The 13,255-nt window shown below is 30.8% G+C and overlaps 3 protein-coding genes across 3 annotated transcripts in view; 1 reads left to right on the top strand and 2 right to left on the bottom strand.

Annotated features, from left to right (window-relative positions):
* LOC124535534 (serine/threonine-protein kinase SIK2) overlaps positions 1 to 7,778 on the bottom strand; it is a 43,351-nt gene extending 35,573 nt beyond the window's left edge. Inside the window, exon 1 of the mRNA XM_047111755.1 lies at positions 7,087 to 7,778. Within this exon, the coding sequence (XP_046967711.1) occupies positions 7,087 to 7,230 (144 nt within the window). The 5' untranslated portion in view covers positions 7,231 to 7,778. The remainder of the gene's footprint in view (positions 1 to 7,086) is intronic.
* Positions 7,779 to 8,648: 870 nt separating this feature from the next.
* On the top strand, positions 8,649 to 10,750 carry LOC124535574 (N-alpha-acetyltransferase 30-like). The gene is made up of 2 exons (XM_047111821.1): positions 8,649 to 9,711; positions 10,284 to 10,750. The coding sequence occupies exons 1-2, from the start codon at positions 8,998 to 9,000 to the stop codon at positions 10,446 to 10,448; spliced, it is 879 nt and encodes a 292-aa protein (XP_046967777.1). The 5' UTR covers positions 8,649 to 8,997; the 3' UTR covers positions 10,449 to 10,750.
* A 323-nt stretch (positions 10,751 to 11,073) lies between these two features.
* Positions 11,074 to 12,903, bottom strand: LOC124535573 (NEDD8-activating enzyme E1 regulatory subunit). The gene has a single exon (XM_047111820.1). The coding sequence runs from the start codon at positions 12,735 to 12,737 to the stop codon at positions 11,130 to 11,132; it is 1,608 nt and encodes a 535-aa protein (XP_046967776.1). The 5' UTR covers positions 12,738 to 12,903; the 3' UTR covers positions 11,074 to 11,129.
* Between the last annotated feature and the right edge of the window lie 352 nt (positions 12,904 to 13,255).

Below are 13,255 nucleotides of genomic sequence, written 5' to 3'. Positions count from 1 at the left end.
AAATATTATATATAAACACTTTTGTGAAAATTATGTGAATTCAACATTACTAAAATACAAAACAAAATTAAAAGTGTATTTTCTTGGCTTTACATTTTTTGAAATCAATTACATTAAGCATCTTTGAAATAGAAAAGATATCTCAAACAGAAGGGTTGCTTACAAGTATGACGTGCTCGTTTCACAGAAAAGAGGTTTTAGTTGATCATTTTGTGTTTCAGAATTTCTAATTTAGTTTCCACACATTACTTATGTAAATATAATATTAACATTAGTATCCGTAATTTTAAGTAATTATTGTGCCTATGAATATTTTCCTTTCAAATTTTTAGACTCTTAAACGAGTTTTAGATTGATTAATCTCATATATTTTTTCCATCGTTTATAAAACAAGCATTGAATGGTGGGGATTAACGGGGAAATCTTAAGCTTAAAATCCAAGAAAGTACAGACACAGGGTGACCGCTAGACTGCAGAACACAGATAAGAGTGTGTTTCTGACGCAGAACTCCAAAATAGATAACGCATTTGCGTCAAGCGGGCATTTTTCAAGCGCCCAAGTGTAAACCGAGCGCGTGCCATGAGAAGTAATTCCCTGGCAAAATATTCGCTTGACTTATACGTTGCGATCACGAATCGCATCTATGTTCACTTTCTTAACGTTTCAAACTCACAATTGCAAAGTTCCAACTCCGCTCGGCTGCGTGAGATATGAATCATTGTAACAAATCACTTCACAATATGCACTGTGTTTTATAAGATCATGATAATGCAACATCAATCACGATGAGTAGATAGATGCGTGTGAAAAATGTAATTTAAGCAATGTACAATTTTTATACGTTTAAAATTGTCGTATACGTTTAAGTTCGTACGTATAATGTCATAATCAATATTAAAATTATAAAAATATGTATTATTAAAATACATTTAAATCATTTTCCATTTGGAGGTTTACTCTTTCAATTCTTAGTATTGTTTGTGTTCTGGTGTGAAGGGTGAGTGGGCCAGTGTAACTAAAGGCTCAAAGGACATCTTAGCTCCCGAGGTCTCTGTAACCCTTTTTTTTAAAAGTGTATAAAATACAGTCTAGTAATATTTTTTATCGTATGCAACAGCAGTATTTGTTCTTTCAGACGCTATAATTGTTTTAAACTTACACTTAGCCTTACTTTTGTGATGTTTCTTTGTTGTCCGACTTTTGCTTATTCACGGGTTTGTCTCTGGCCATCACCTTGACGTTAATGGTTCACGCGGAAAAATGTTAAATAATAAAAACAACACGATGCCTGCATCTGAAGACAAGGTCGATGCCGTGGTATTTTGGGATGCGGCAACGCGCATTCGACCTCAGTCGCCTGACTATGCCGAGTCGCTGATTGATGGTCATGTTCCTCGAAATATTTTGTAAATACTTAACCGGTTATAGCAAAAAAGTAGAAAGTCTCATTCACATTATTTTTGCTTAAATATTTGTGGTCTGTGCAATTATATTTCATATAATACTTGACTAATATGATAGTTATTAAAAATAAATTCTGAAATATCTGGAGCGTAACATAACGCAAGCAGGAAGAGTCTGTTTAACTTTTACGTACGGACCTTGGTAATCATTAATTTGTTATAAAGTAACTTCACTCGTGTGAGTTAGCACATTATCACCCTATAGTAAGTTAGCAACAGAGGACATCATTACCAAGCCATAGAAGGTTTCGACCTTCTCGACGCCGAAAATATCGATAAACTCATTTGAGCATACAAACTTCAGAGACTTTTCACCTCTTCAGAGTTTTTTTTAAGTTAAATTTAAATAATTTTATAAGGTTCAGAGGTTAACAATGCCACTTTAGAACAAAAAAAAATTCTTTTTTAATAGAAAACTATGTAATAAAATAATATCTATGATTATTGGGATCGTCTTTGTGCAATTTCATTATATTACGAAATAGACGTTGATTTGATTTGGACAAATCTTAATTTTATTTATTCTTTTTAACGCACTTCATACTAGTTCATACGTTACTCCTTTTTCTCATTACTTGTAACATAATAACAATAGAGTGGGGTTATGAACCTAATACCTTGTTATTTGTTTTTCACATCGTTTTTATGACATTAAAGCACAATACCGGTTTCAATTTAACGAAATAAAAAGTTGGTAATGTTACTTCAATCCATTCATTCGGAGCTGTTTCTGTTATGCCATCAACGGCTTTTAATTAGGTACAACGTTGCTTATTTGCAATGTCTAATTAATATAAATCAACATGCTACATTAAAATAGTCACCGATCCGTTTAAAATTCTGTGAGTCATTCACAGCGCTATTGGGCCAACGACCCACTTTAATGCACTATGCACTACTTTAGACGTCTCTATATCCACTACTGAATGTTAGCTTTCGTTCGTCCATTACTGGTATTCAAGGAGATACTCACAGCTTAGATTGACACTGCGTGAATATTAATGTAGCCTTGTACCCGAGCACTTGTAGAAAAAAACATATTTGTTATCTTAGAATGTCTACAGTTCGTTTATCTTTTAGAGTAATAAAATGACGTCTTATAAACAAGAGTTGTAATCGTGTACACATATATGTAATGTGTATATTTGTATTCATGACTTTTTGAACTTTAATGGCAACTATAGTTAGAAATTGGCGGTTTTGATGAATTTATTACAAAGACCTACAACAATACCCTCCCGACCGACTTTGGACCACGATGACTAATTTTAAAGATCAGAAATCTGTGCAAAGATATTTAAGTCCAAAGGAAGTGTGCAAACTCTCTGTGCAAGTGTACTCTCTGTTTCCTATCTCTATTTGATCAAATGTTACAGAAATTTCGAATATAACACACACAAGGCACTATAATTTATTGAAGAAGGGATGTGAGTCCAGGACTGTAGCCCAATCATTTGCCACTAGACCAACGAACAGAGGTGACAAATTCCTATTTAAAACAATCAGTCGTTAAATTGAGATATTTTCTACGTCAAAATAATTTTGCGCCAAGCCCTACTTTGGATAATATTTTAAATGGTCTCAAATGCAAACCATATTTACATGACGATATTTAATCATCTTAATCATCTAACCTAACTAGTTATCCTTCATGTCTCCAACTACAGATACATATATGCTTTTTAATATATTGTTTTATAATATATGCATATATTAATCATACGTGACACGGTTTCGATTTTTTTTTTCATTTACTACTGATATAGACGTTGAACAACTCATGTTCGATTTAATGATATATTCAATTGCTTCAGCTGCCGATCGAAATGAGAGATGGAATGAAATTCTGCTTCGTAATTTCATGCTTTGTTAGGTGCATCAGCACGAATATTATCTAGACGATTTGAAAACAATAAGTACATAGATTACAGTCGTGACTCGGTCAGCTGACAAACGATTAAGAGCTCGTCTATTTTCATGTCCGACATTATACTCCAAACACTAATAGAGCCATTGTAACTGTGACATCTCTAAGACTGTAGGAGAATTATTTTTATCAATAACAATCCTACGCTGTAGTAACGATTAACTGTTACTTAGTCTTATGTCTAACGATGAGTCAATTAAAACTGAAAAACAGGAATATTCATTACGTAGTTATTGTTTATTTATTAAAGCAGAGACATTTACTAAAACCATTGTATGTAAATAACATTTTTAAAAGGTCAACTCACCTCTGATTCACTTCGTTAAGGTAATTAAGCATACCGATTAACTGAATGGCTTTTAAAATAAATACAATGACGAGAAATTAAATATTTTTCATATGTACATAAATCAGTTAGTATCGGGCGTGATACTAGCTGATATATATACAAATATAACGTATTAGTATGGAATGATACAAGTTTCATTCTCCTAATAGATTTACAGAAACTAACTAGCTACTACACTACACTCCAAATTGCAGACGCTACCATAAGTTTTTTATTGTTATTAAAGAGAAATGCAGTATATTATTCAATATTCACCTATATTTATATATATAAGAAAGTGTGCTTACGTGGTATCCCACGTTTGTTTCTTTCGATAACATCTTATCGCCATGACTTTTTTCTCATGCGTTTATTGAATTACTTATCTTTCAGTATCTCTAAAACTTTTGAAGTCGATTGCAAAGAGCTTTTTTTAGTATAAATTATAATAATATTTTTATGTGTCCGTTATTTTGAAATATTTCTTTTTTTAATATGGGTGAACAGCATATAAGGTACATGCATGTGCCTTATATGCTGTCGTACTAGAACTTTATAAGTTAGATTTTTGACATCTACAAATATATCATGGTCAATTTTTTTACGATTGGACAACACGCGATATTTTTCCCCCGCAAAATTGACATAAGCTATATTTAAAAAATGTTACATAAAATTTCGTCAGTTATGGAAGTTTTAGTTAGTATTCGAAATATACAAACGACTATAGCTTTAATATTATGACAAATAGAGTGATTTAGTATTATAATTTATATCATGAAATAAAAAAAATAATTAATTAAAAATGTACTTAAATCGATATTATCTTTACGAAACCTCTTCAATAACGCACTATGAAAAATAAGTAGGGTTGGCATTAGAAATTCGCATCCCGAATTTGATGATAGTAGGGGTTGTTTCTTAAAGGGGTTGTTCCCCTCTCTCGAAATTTACCACTCCCAACCCGCGGAAACCCATAGTTTTTTTTTAATGTGCGTTTAAAGTTACGTGTAACGGATCGATATTTTACATTATAATTAACCTTAAATCATTATTTTTATGTTTATTAGATTTTTTCTGTATTATATTTTAACAAATACTATATTAATTTATAGTAAAAACGTGTAAAAATTTAATTTAATTTTGTAGTGAAGCGATTCTTTTGTAAAGAAAATAATAATCACCCAGAAGATTTTACGAACATGATAATAGAATACAATATAACATAAAATATAAAAAAGATCCATTTATCGCATTATTAAATTTAGTCAAGTATATATACAGATAAATGGTTCTTATAAATTTCTAAAATATACCAATTGTTGTTTCTATTTTTCACCCAAAATTAACAGCTGTGAGGGGCACAGGAGTGGCGAAGCCACTCCGGCAACAAAAATAGTAGATAGTTATAGTTGCTAAGGATAGGTTAGGTTAGGTTAGATTTTATGACCAAACGCTGCGCAAGCCGAGCGAGCGAAGCGAGCGTGCCGCGGCAGCGGCCGGCGCAGCGCCAGAAATCACATTGTATACCAGTAATTGGAATTTTATATCTCTCCCCTTCCAAAATTTAACTAACAGTACGAATTTTGATGATTTTAGTATTGAAATTTAAAAATTTAAAAAAAAAACTAATTCTTTCCGCGCGGGGGGAGTGTTGGTGTAGGTACTACACCACCCCCCCTTACCCCCCACCCCTTCCCCAACCTTAAATTCGGGATGCGAATTTCTAATGCAATCCCAATAAGTAGGTTTCTACTGCGTTTCACTTTTGTGCAAAATTCAAAAACTGCTATTGTTTTTAAAGTAAGGGAAGAAAATCGTACTACATACATCATTATACATATTTTCATTGTTATGAACCTACTAAACCGTGAGAATTCGAAGCGGAAACCAATTTTAACGATAACGATGATGATTTAGCCGTATATAGAATGCATAAACCGCAATTTCACGGCCTGAAGCTTCCGTTGATGTATTGGTAACATTGTTAAATAATTATATACAAAATGTGGTTCGGTCGAGTATGATATAGACTGTATCACATCTTAATTGATTTTGTAAATATTTATTCTGTAAACAGTCTTAGAATCCGTCGTTTATTATTTTATGCCGAGGCCATATTCAGGGTCCGCATTTGACGTTAACTATACAATGAACAGTTTTTATCTATCCTAAAGTTTTATATGTTATAATGTTAATTTGAGCAATGAGTTTCTTCGATTAAAAAAATATATATTAGCTGTTCACTTCCTTCCTTCTAAAAAAAAACGGGTCGTTTTATGTGTATTGAAACGTACTGACTACGAGATATATGTAAGCCTTTATCCTTCGATTTCTTTTTGGATTTTTCTTACCTACAACAATTTATGAGATCACAATTCCTTTTTGTCATTGTGATTTTGATTTTCATTGACAATAGTAATAATGTTATTTACATAACTTCAAATCTGAAGGACTTTCGTAGGTACAGTAGATATACGGATAATTATTGAGCAGGAAACGATAAACCACTTCAAACCAAAGGCTTACATAAACAAGGTTTCGTTTAGAAACAAGTAAGTTATTAAACATAAAACTAAAATTAATTCCTGTATATAATTATAATTAACTACTTTACGTAATACCGACAAAATTGTGTTATAGTTGAGTAGATAAGGAATGTAAATATAATTAAATAACTTAGTGCCTCCTATGTAACTAGGCACATTTAAACGAATTTTAGTTAAATCCTTGCTTATTTCCACTTTGTACTTAACTATTTATATATTTTACATTGTTATATCGAATAGATTAAAAACAGCAAAGCTAGGTTGCATTATTATACACAATTTTTAATTCTTATCCTTTGATTAAAAGAGTAATAGAATTTCAGATTATATGAAAAGATATTACCATACATATAGCATAATGTACATGCTCTGACGTCACAACTTTCGTAAATATCTTTGGTCATGCATATTTGCACGATGATTCTTTGTGAGTTATAGTTAGATGTTTATAAAGAAATTCTGAAACATTTTTTTTATAATAAATGATTTACATTTTGAGGCATTCATTACACATACTACATTATATTATTGGTATCAGCTGTGGGTTGGTCTTATGTATTTGTTGTTATGGTATATTTTATTAGTATTGTTTTCCTTAAGTTATTAATTTTGATTATTTACATATTTATATAAGATGTTATACGAGTTTTTCTTTTAATAATTGAATTGCAAAATATATACATTTCAAAAATGTACTAATATATAGGGGTTGTTTAAACCAAATGATCATAAAGATGTCGGTATGTGCTTGTATAACATATTATATTATTCCAGTAAGAATCTTATATGAATTTAATTTAATTTTTATTTCATCTTACCTCAGTCTTCGTTATTCGATGTCGTGCTAACTTAACGACGGCAAAATTTCCTTTGCCTATGGTCCTTTCTATGTCATAAAAACCCACCCTAATGGGGGTTTTAGCAGGACGTTCACGATCCGCCATTGTTGATTTGCAAATCATCAAATTTTACGATCAAATACACCTCACTACTTATTCAATTTTTTTAATAATACTAATTTTAACTCATTCAACACTAATCAGTCGTAACACTTAACATTTTAGTAACACAAAAATTGGAGTATCTTTGAACACTGTACTATTTATTTAACAAAGTTAACGAATTCGTGTACTACACATTAATATATTTTGGCTATAAGTATCCAACAATGTTACTTATTCAGTGTTGAATTAAAATTGTATCAAAGGTTCTAAATTGCTACAGTTCGATGCGCTTAAATATACGGATCCAGTCTACAAAGTATTTTATACAGTCACTTGCACACAGTTATTTAGCTTATACTGCACAATATTTAATTGTGTACAAAATTTATTTACAAATGATAGAAAATCGCGCAGAGGCGGCGCGCGTATCGTACGCTAAGGAATCATGACGCCGCCGCCTCACCGGCTGTCAACCGGATACTGAACTCGTGCCTTTGATCGACTTCTCGTCTCTCGAGTCGAGTGAGCGAGTCTCGAGTCGAGTACTCATACAGAATAGCCACTACCTGCTTGGACGCGAAACACGCGCGCTTTTAGCGGCCATGTTACTTTTTGTGACGTCAGCATTGCATTGGCATTACATGTTTATATATATCCATTTAACTGTATCTGTAACCTCTATATGAACCTATGTACCTAATTGGTAATGAATACAAATAATATATGTTTTACCATTTTATGTCAAAATGTAAAAAAAATTTAAGAGCTATAATTTGTGTTTAACAATTTTTGAAAATTATTGATTGCTTTGCTTAAAGTAATAATTTAAGGTAACCTAAAAATAAACCTATTACAATTCATATCACTCGAACATTTTTTAATAAATAACATTAACATAAGCAGTGATAGAAAATGAAAACATGCAACATTACATTCTCCGACGATCCAAAAAATCGCGAGGTATTCAAAATTTCAAAATATGAATACACATTAAAGCTCTAGTATGAAAAAAGCTAATAATAATGACTTATAATTTTACAAATGTGTTTAGAAAATGGAAGGTATAATAATGGTTATCGCATTGTTTTATTTGATTTTGTTTGCATACATATTATTAGTCTTAGTCTAGTCTTATTTAGTGCTTGTGACGAGATAATCATTACAAATATGTAATTATCAAAAATAATTACGAAGTGCACAAAAAAGTATTTATTTACATATGTATACTATTTGGTACTCGTCTTCAAATTTAAGGCTTAACATATAAATTAGATTAGGTTTCTACATCAAATATGTTTAGTCACGACTGAAGGACAACTATAAAAAGTAGAAGGTGAAATGGTAATTTGTGGATGGTAAAGTGTGGATTATTTCATAGAATTAAATTTTTAAATCATGCTTATGGATTAAACATTATTCTACTTGGCCACACTAATTTAATCATGGTAACACCAACAAGATTCATGATTTTTGCAATGTGATTGTGGAGGGATTAAACTTGGACTTGTTGTAAATTTAATATATTTCCTTAAATATTTTCGTATGTCCCGTTTTGAATTACTAATTTTTCTATATTAATCAATCGTAACTTAAGAACGTAGATTAATATCGTCAAATCACGTTTTCTATGGTAGTAATAGTAATACATTTATACCAAGATGTCGGTAATACTCTTTTACGATTTTGACAAGAAAATGTTTGTATAAAAATAAAATGCGTTTGTGTAATTGATATGAGCTTATGATTGTTTAAATGTGTAAATAAGATAGATAGAAATCCACCAATATGAGTCAACTCGCCGAAGAAAATTTACAGAATATCAATTGCAGTCAGAAAAATGCAAGTATGAAAAATAAAAGTAAAAAGGCCAAAGATCCTCCGGAAACGAATGATGAAACAAAAAAGTGGAATGAGGACAAATTAAGTGAAGCATTAGTTAATACTCTTCATATTAACAATCTTAATAGTAACTTAACTAATGGTACGAGTGACCATTCTAAAGATAGTGTCAATGTTTTAAATGTAGAACCTATAATAGCACAAGACGCAGCACCTAGTGAAGTCAAGATGAATGTAAATAGTGTACAGTGTAGTGATGTGAATACTAGACAGCGTCACGAAAATGCCTCCTTAAACAAGGTCAGATGTAGTGGAGTAGACGAAATTGAAAGCTTTGAAAAATCGTCATCTCCCCAAGAACATTCTGAAAAAATTGAAATAATATCTTACGAATCTGAATTACAAATGCCAGAAATTATGAGACTTATACAGAAGGATTTGTCTGAACCTTATTCTATCTATACATATAGATATTTCATTCACAACTGGCCTAAACTCTGCTTCTTGGCTAGTCACGAAGGAAAATGTATTGGTGCCATTGTTTGTAAGTTAGATATGCATCGAAATAACGTCAAAAGAGGATACATAGCCATGCTGGCAGTAGATGAGAAATATAGGAAAAGGAAGATAGGTTCTAGATTAGTACAGAAAGCAATAAGGGTGAGATAATAGATATATACAGAGCATTGGTATAATTTAAATCTAATACTAGAGTCAATGTAGAATCAAAATATTCTTTATTTTAGTAGGCTGATAGCTTATCATCATCATATTCTTTATTCAAGTAGGCACTTTTTAAGAGTCATGCTATAGTGTTGAATTAAATCTAAAGATTATATTTACAAATTTATTATATTATAAAAATACTGAAGAATAGGACCTGTTGTAGCTGGTAAAATTTGAACTTGCTATAAGAGAATTGTACTGCACTGATTTTCATTGCAATTATTGACTACTTATTATTATAAAATACACTGTGAACCAAAATTGTATGTATACATACAATTTTTAAAATATTGGTATTTATAATCATTACATTTTAATTATAACCAAACTCTTATCACAATCAACTTTATCATATTTATGAACTTTCTAATAAGAAAACAGCTGCGGATATTAGTCACGGATACTTAAAAATATATGTACAAGATAACTATTGTCATAAATATTTTTTTATAAATAGTTTATTTATTTAGTAGTAATCTAATAAATTCTATTTCTATTTTTTTCAGGCAATGATAGATGACAATGCAGATGAAGTTGTTTTAGAAACAGAAATCACAAATAAACCAGCACTTAAACTTTATGAAAACTTAGGCTTTGTGAGAGACAAACGCTTATTTAGATACTATCTAAATGGAGTAGATGCATTGCGGTTGAAGTTGTGGCTAAGGTGAAATAAGTAGGTAACAAATGAGAGATTCTCAATGTTGTGTTACATAGCTCTGGTATCTTCACGGTCTCAGGCATATATTATATTAAATCCTACTGTTGTTAAACAGATATATCATAAGCCTGCCATGTGGATTTTAGCCAAATGTATAGTTTGTTTAAATTTTTTTTATCATGTGATATGTGTTATTTTATCTAATTTATGAGTTAAAAATTGTTAATGAGAATGTTTACTACAATTTCTTTTAAAACCTCAATAACTAAATTGTTGATATCCTATCTGGAAATACACAACTTTGAAGAAAAACATTGTTTCTGTTATTTTACCTCTTTCATTTATAATTATGTTGTGTGTTTCTCATTTCATTGAAATACTGTTTTTATGAATATACATGAAGAATAAACATTTAGTTTATTACAGTTGGCAAATGTTTTCCACAATCTAGGCATTTATTTGAAAATAATAATCAAAAGCTATTTACAAAATAATGCCATCTAAGTAAGCAAGGAGAAGATGGTATGTAAAGTGTTATTATAATTATATTAATATAACATTACCCTTCCTTTTGAGTCTGTTGTAGCAGAATGTATGATAGACCAGGAAAGATATTTTAGTATCCCATTAGATTCTAATAAAAGTCTTATCTTTATGCATTTTTTATTCATAATAAATAGTGTAAGCTGCATTAAAATGTGAATGTAGCTGTATTAGTTGAAGCACCATCATAGATAAAAGTGTTATTAACAGGTTTATATTGCTTTGTAACTATTTTAATAGCTTCATGTGCAATACATCCTCCAAGAAAAGCTGAAACACTATGAATTTCTGCTCCACCATATCTACACATCTCATGAATGTGATCATCCTTAGGAAATGGTGTACAAGATATATCACTAAGCAGCTTAGTAACACATGTTTTCAGCTTAGCAATGTCTCCCTCTGGTTCCCACTCTCCAGGAGCACGACAGTGTTCTGATTGAAACTTTTCAGCCGATCTTAAAAGAATATAGTGGACCATCATAACATCCGGTTCTTCCAAATATCTTGCTATGTATGATGCTATAGCATTTCCCAATCTATATTCTTCAGCTATGTTTGATCCCTTCATTAAATGTAAATCATGGGCATGTCTACAGAACAATTTCACATCTGCTTCACTGATACTATCACAATGTAGTTGTGCAACTATTTCCTGCACCTTCCTATAAATTATTTCAGCTTCCATAGCCGCCTGTGCACGATACATACTTTGAAGTTTAACATAATGATCTGTTGATGTTGTCATATCCGGAAGAACACCTCTTAGGGGTAGCTTACCTTTTCCTTCAGCTTCAACAAAAGCCTTTAGGGCAGAACACATTATCCAAAATGGTGAACTTTCTTTAGTTAAATTAATAGCAGAGCTACTATAAATGAGATCTTGAATTTTTACAGGTAAAAACGTTGGTACTAATGCAGTATTAACTGCTCTTAAAGCTTCATTAAAATTTTCTTCTTCAATAGGCATACCATTTTCATCTTTTCTAAAAAAGTCTTGTATTATATCCTTAATTTCATTTTTCTCTTTTCTGCTCATAGGCCATCTATTTTGATTAGTTGTTTGCCATTTTTGTACTGCTTTGTATAAAATAACAATCCATGGGATGTGACCATGATCTTTTAAATCAACAGTATCAATGTTGAAAGCATCTAAATATTCAGCAAGAACTGGAAATGGTACATCCAGACGTAGATCAATTTGCTCATTTTCAGGATGAGTTTCAATAATAGTATGTTCATTCATTTGTATTCTAAAAGATCCTAAAAATCCAACAGATCTGCATAATATAAAAGGTATATTAAGATCCCACAAATGCTGTGCTAGATCTTGAATGGTTTTTTCTCCAATGCATGTAGCAATGACAACACTGAAAGATTTAAAAAAATCAGGGTTATCGCGCAGTATTTGTTCTGCTGGTTCATAAACAGCATGCCCCTGCACAGCAGGATTTAATTCTAATAAAAGCCTCAGAGTTTCAGAACCCCTATTAAGACCTTTGCTAGAACATTCCAAAAAAAAGTTACTCCCAATATCTTCATCACTTACTATGTTGTGATCAACTATCGTAATTGCTCCTACACCAGGTAAAACAATCGATTTTAATATTTCCGTACCTAACGCAGAAGCATTTATTAAACATATATGTCCATTTTCCAGTGCAGCTTGCCCATGGTCTCCCCAAAGTCTTAATTGCCGGTCATACTGCTTATTTTTTTCACTTTGTTCTGGTGATTTAGGAGACGGAGAAGCCATAACTTAAGTAGTAAGACAATTTACAAATATAAATAGATTTTTGATTTTGTTGATACACTTTGATTATTACTTCAAACGTATTCTTATATTTTAAATTTTTGACGAAGAGTTAATAAAATCTTAATAACAGAGAATGTCAAATGATAATGTCAAAATAGAATAGTGATGCTACATTAATGATGATCTACTACCTTATGTATAATTATTACAAGTTTTAAATATTATAAGTACTGACTTCATTGTACGCCAAAAATCTTTGTTTCAAATATGTTTATATCTATATATAGCGTTTTTGTATACAAAATCTATTATATTGGCTTATAATAACTTGATATATTTAATTTTGAGTAAAATAAATTTTAAGGGCCATTATATTTTTACGATAATGTAATAAATTATTCTTCTTTAATACGTGAATAGATGTAAAAATGAATCGTGAAATCCTTTTAATTTAATAAATCTTGAATGTATGAAAATTCCTAAAATAATTAATTATTATTGGCAAGTAATAATCAAAT

This window comes from Vanessa cardui, chromosome 15 (assembly GCF_905220365.1).
Source record: "Vanessa cardui chromosome 15, ilVanCard2.1, whole genome shotgun sequence".
Lineage (NCBI taxonomy): Eukaryota > Metazoa > Arthropoda > Insecta > Lepidoptera > Nymphalidae > Vanessa > Vanessa cardui.
This window is presented reverse-complemented; position numbering and strand designations above follow the sequence as displayed.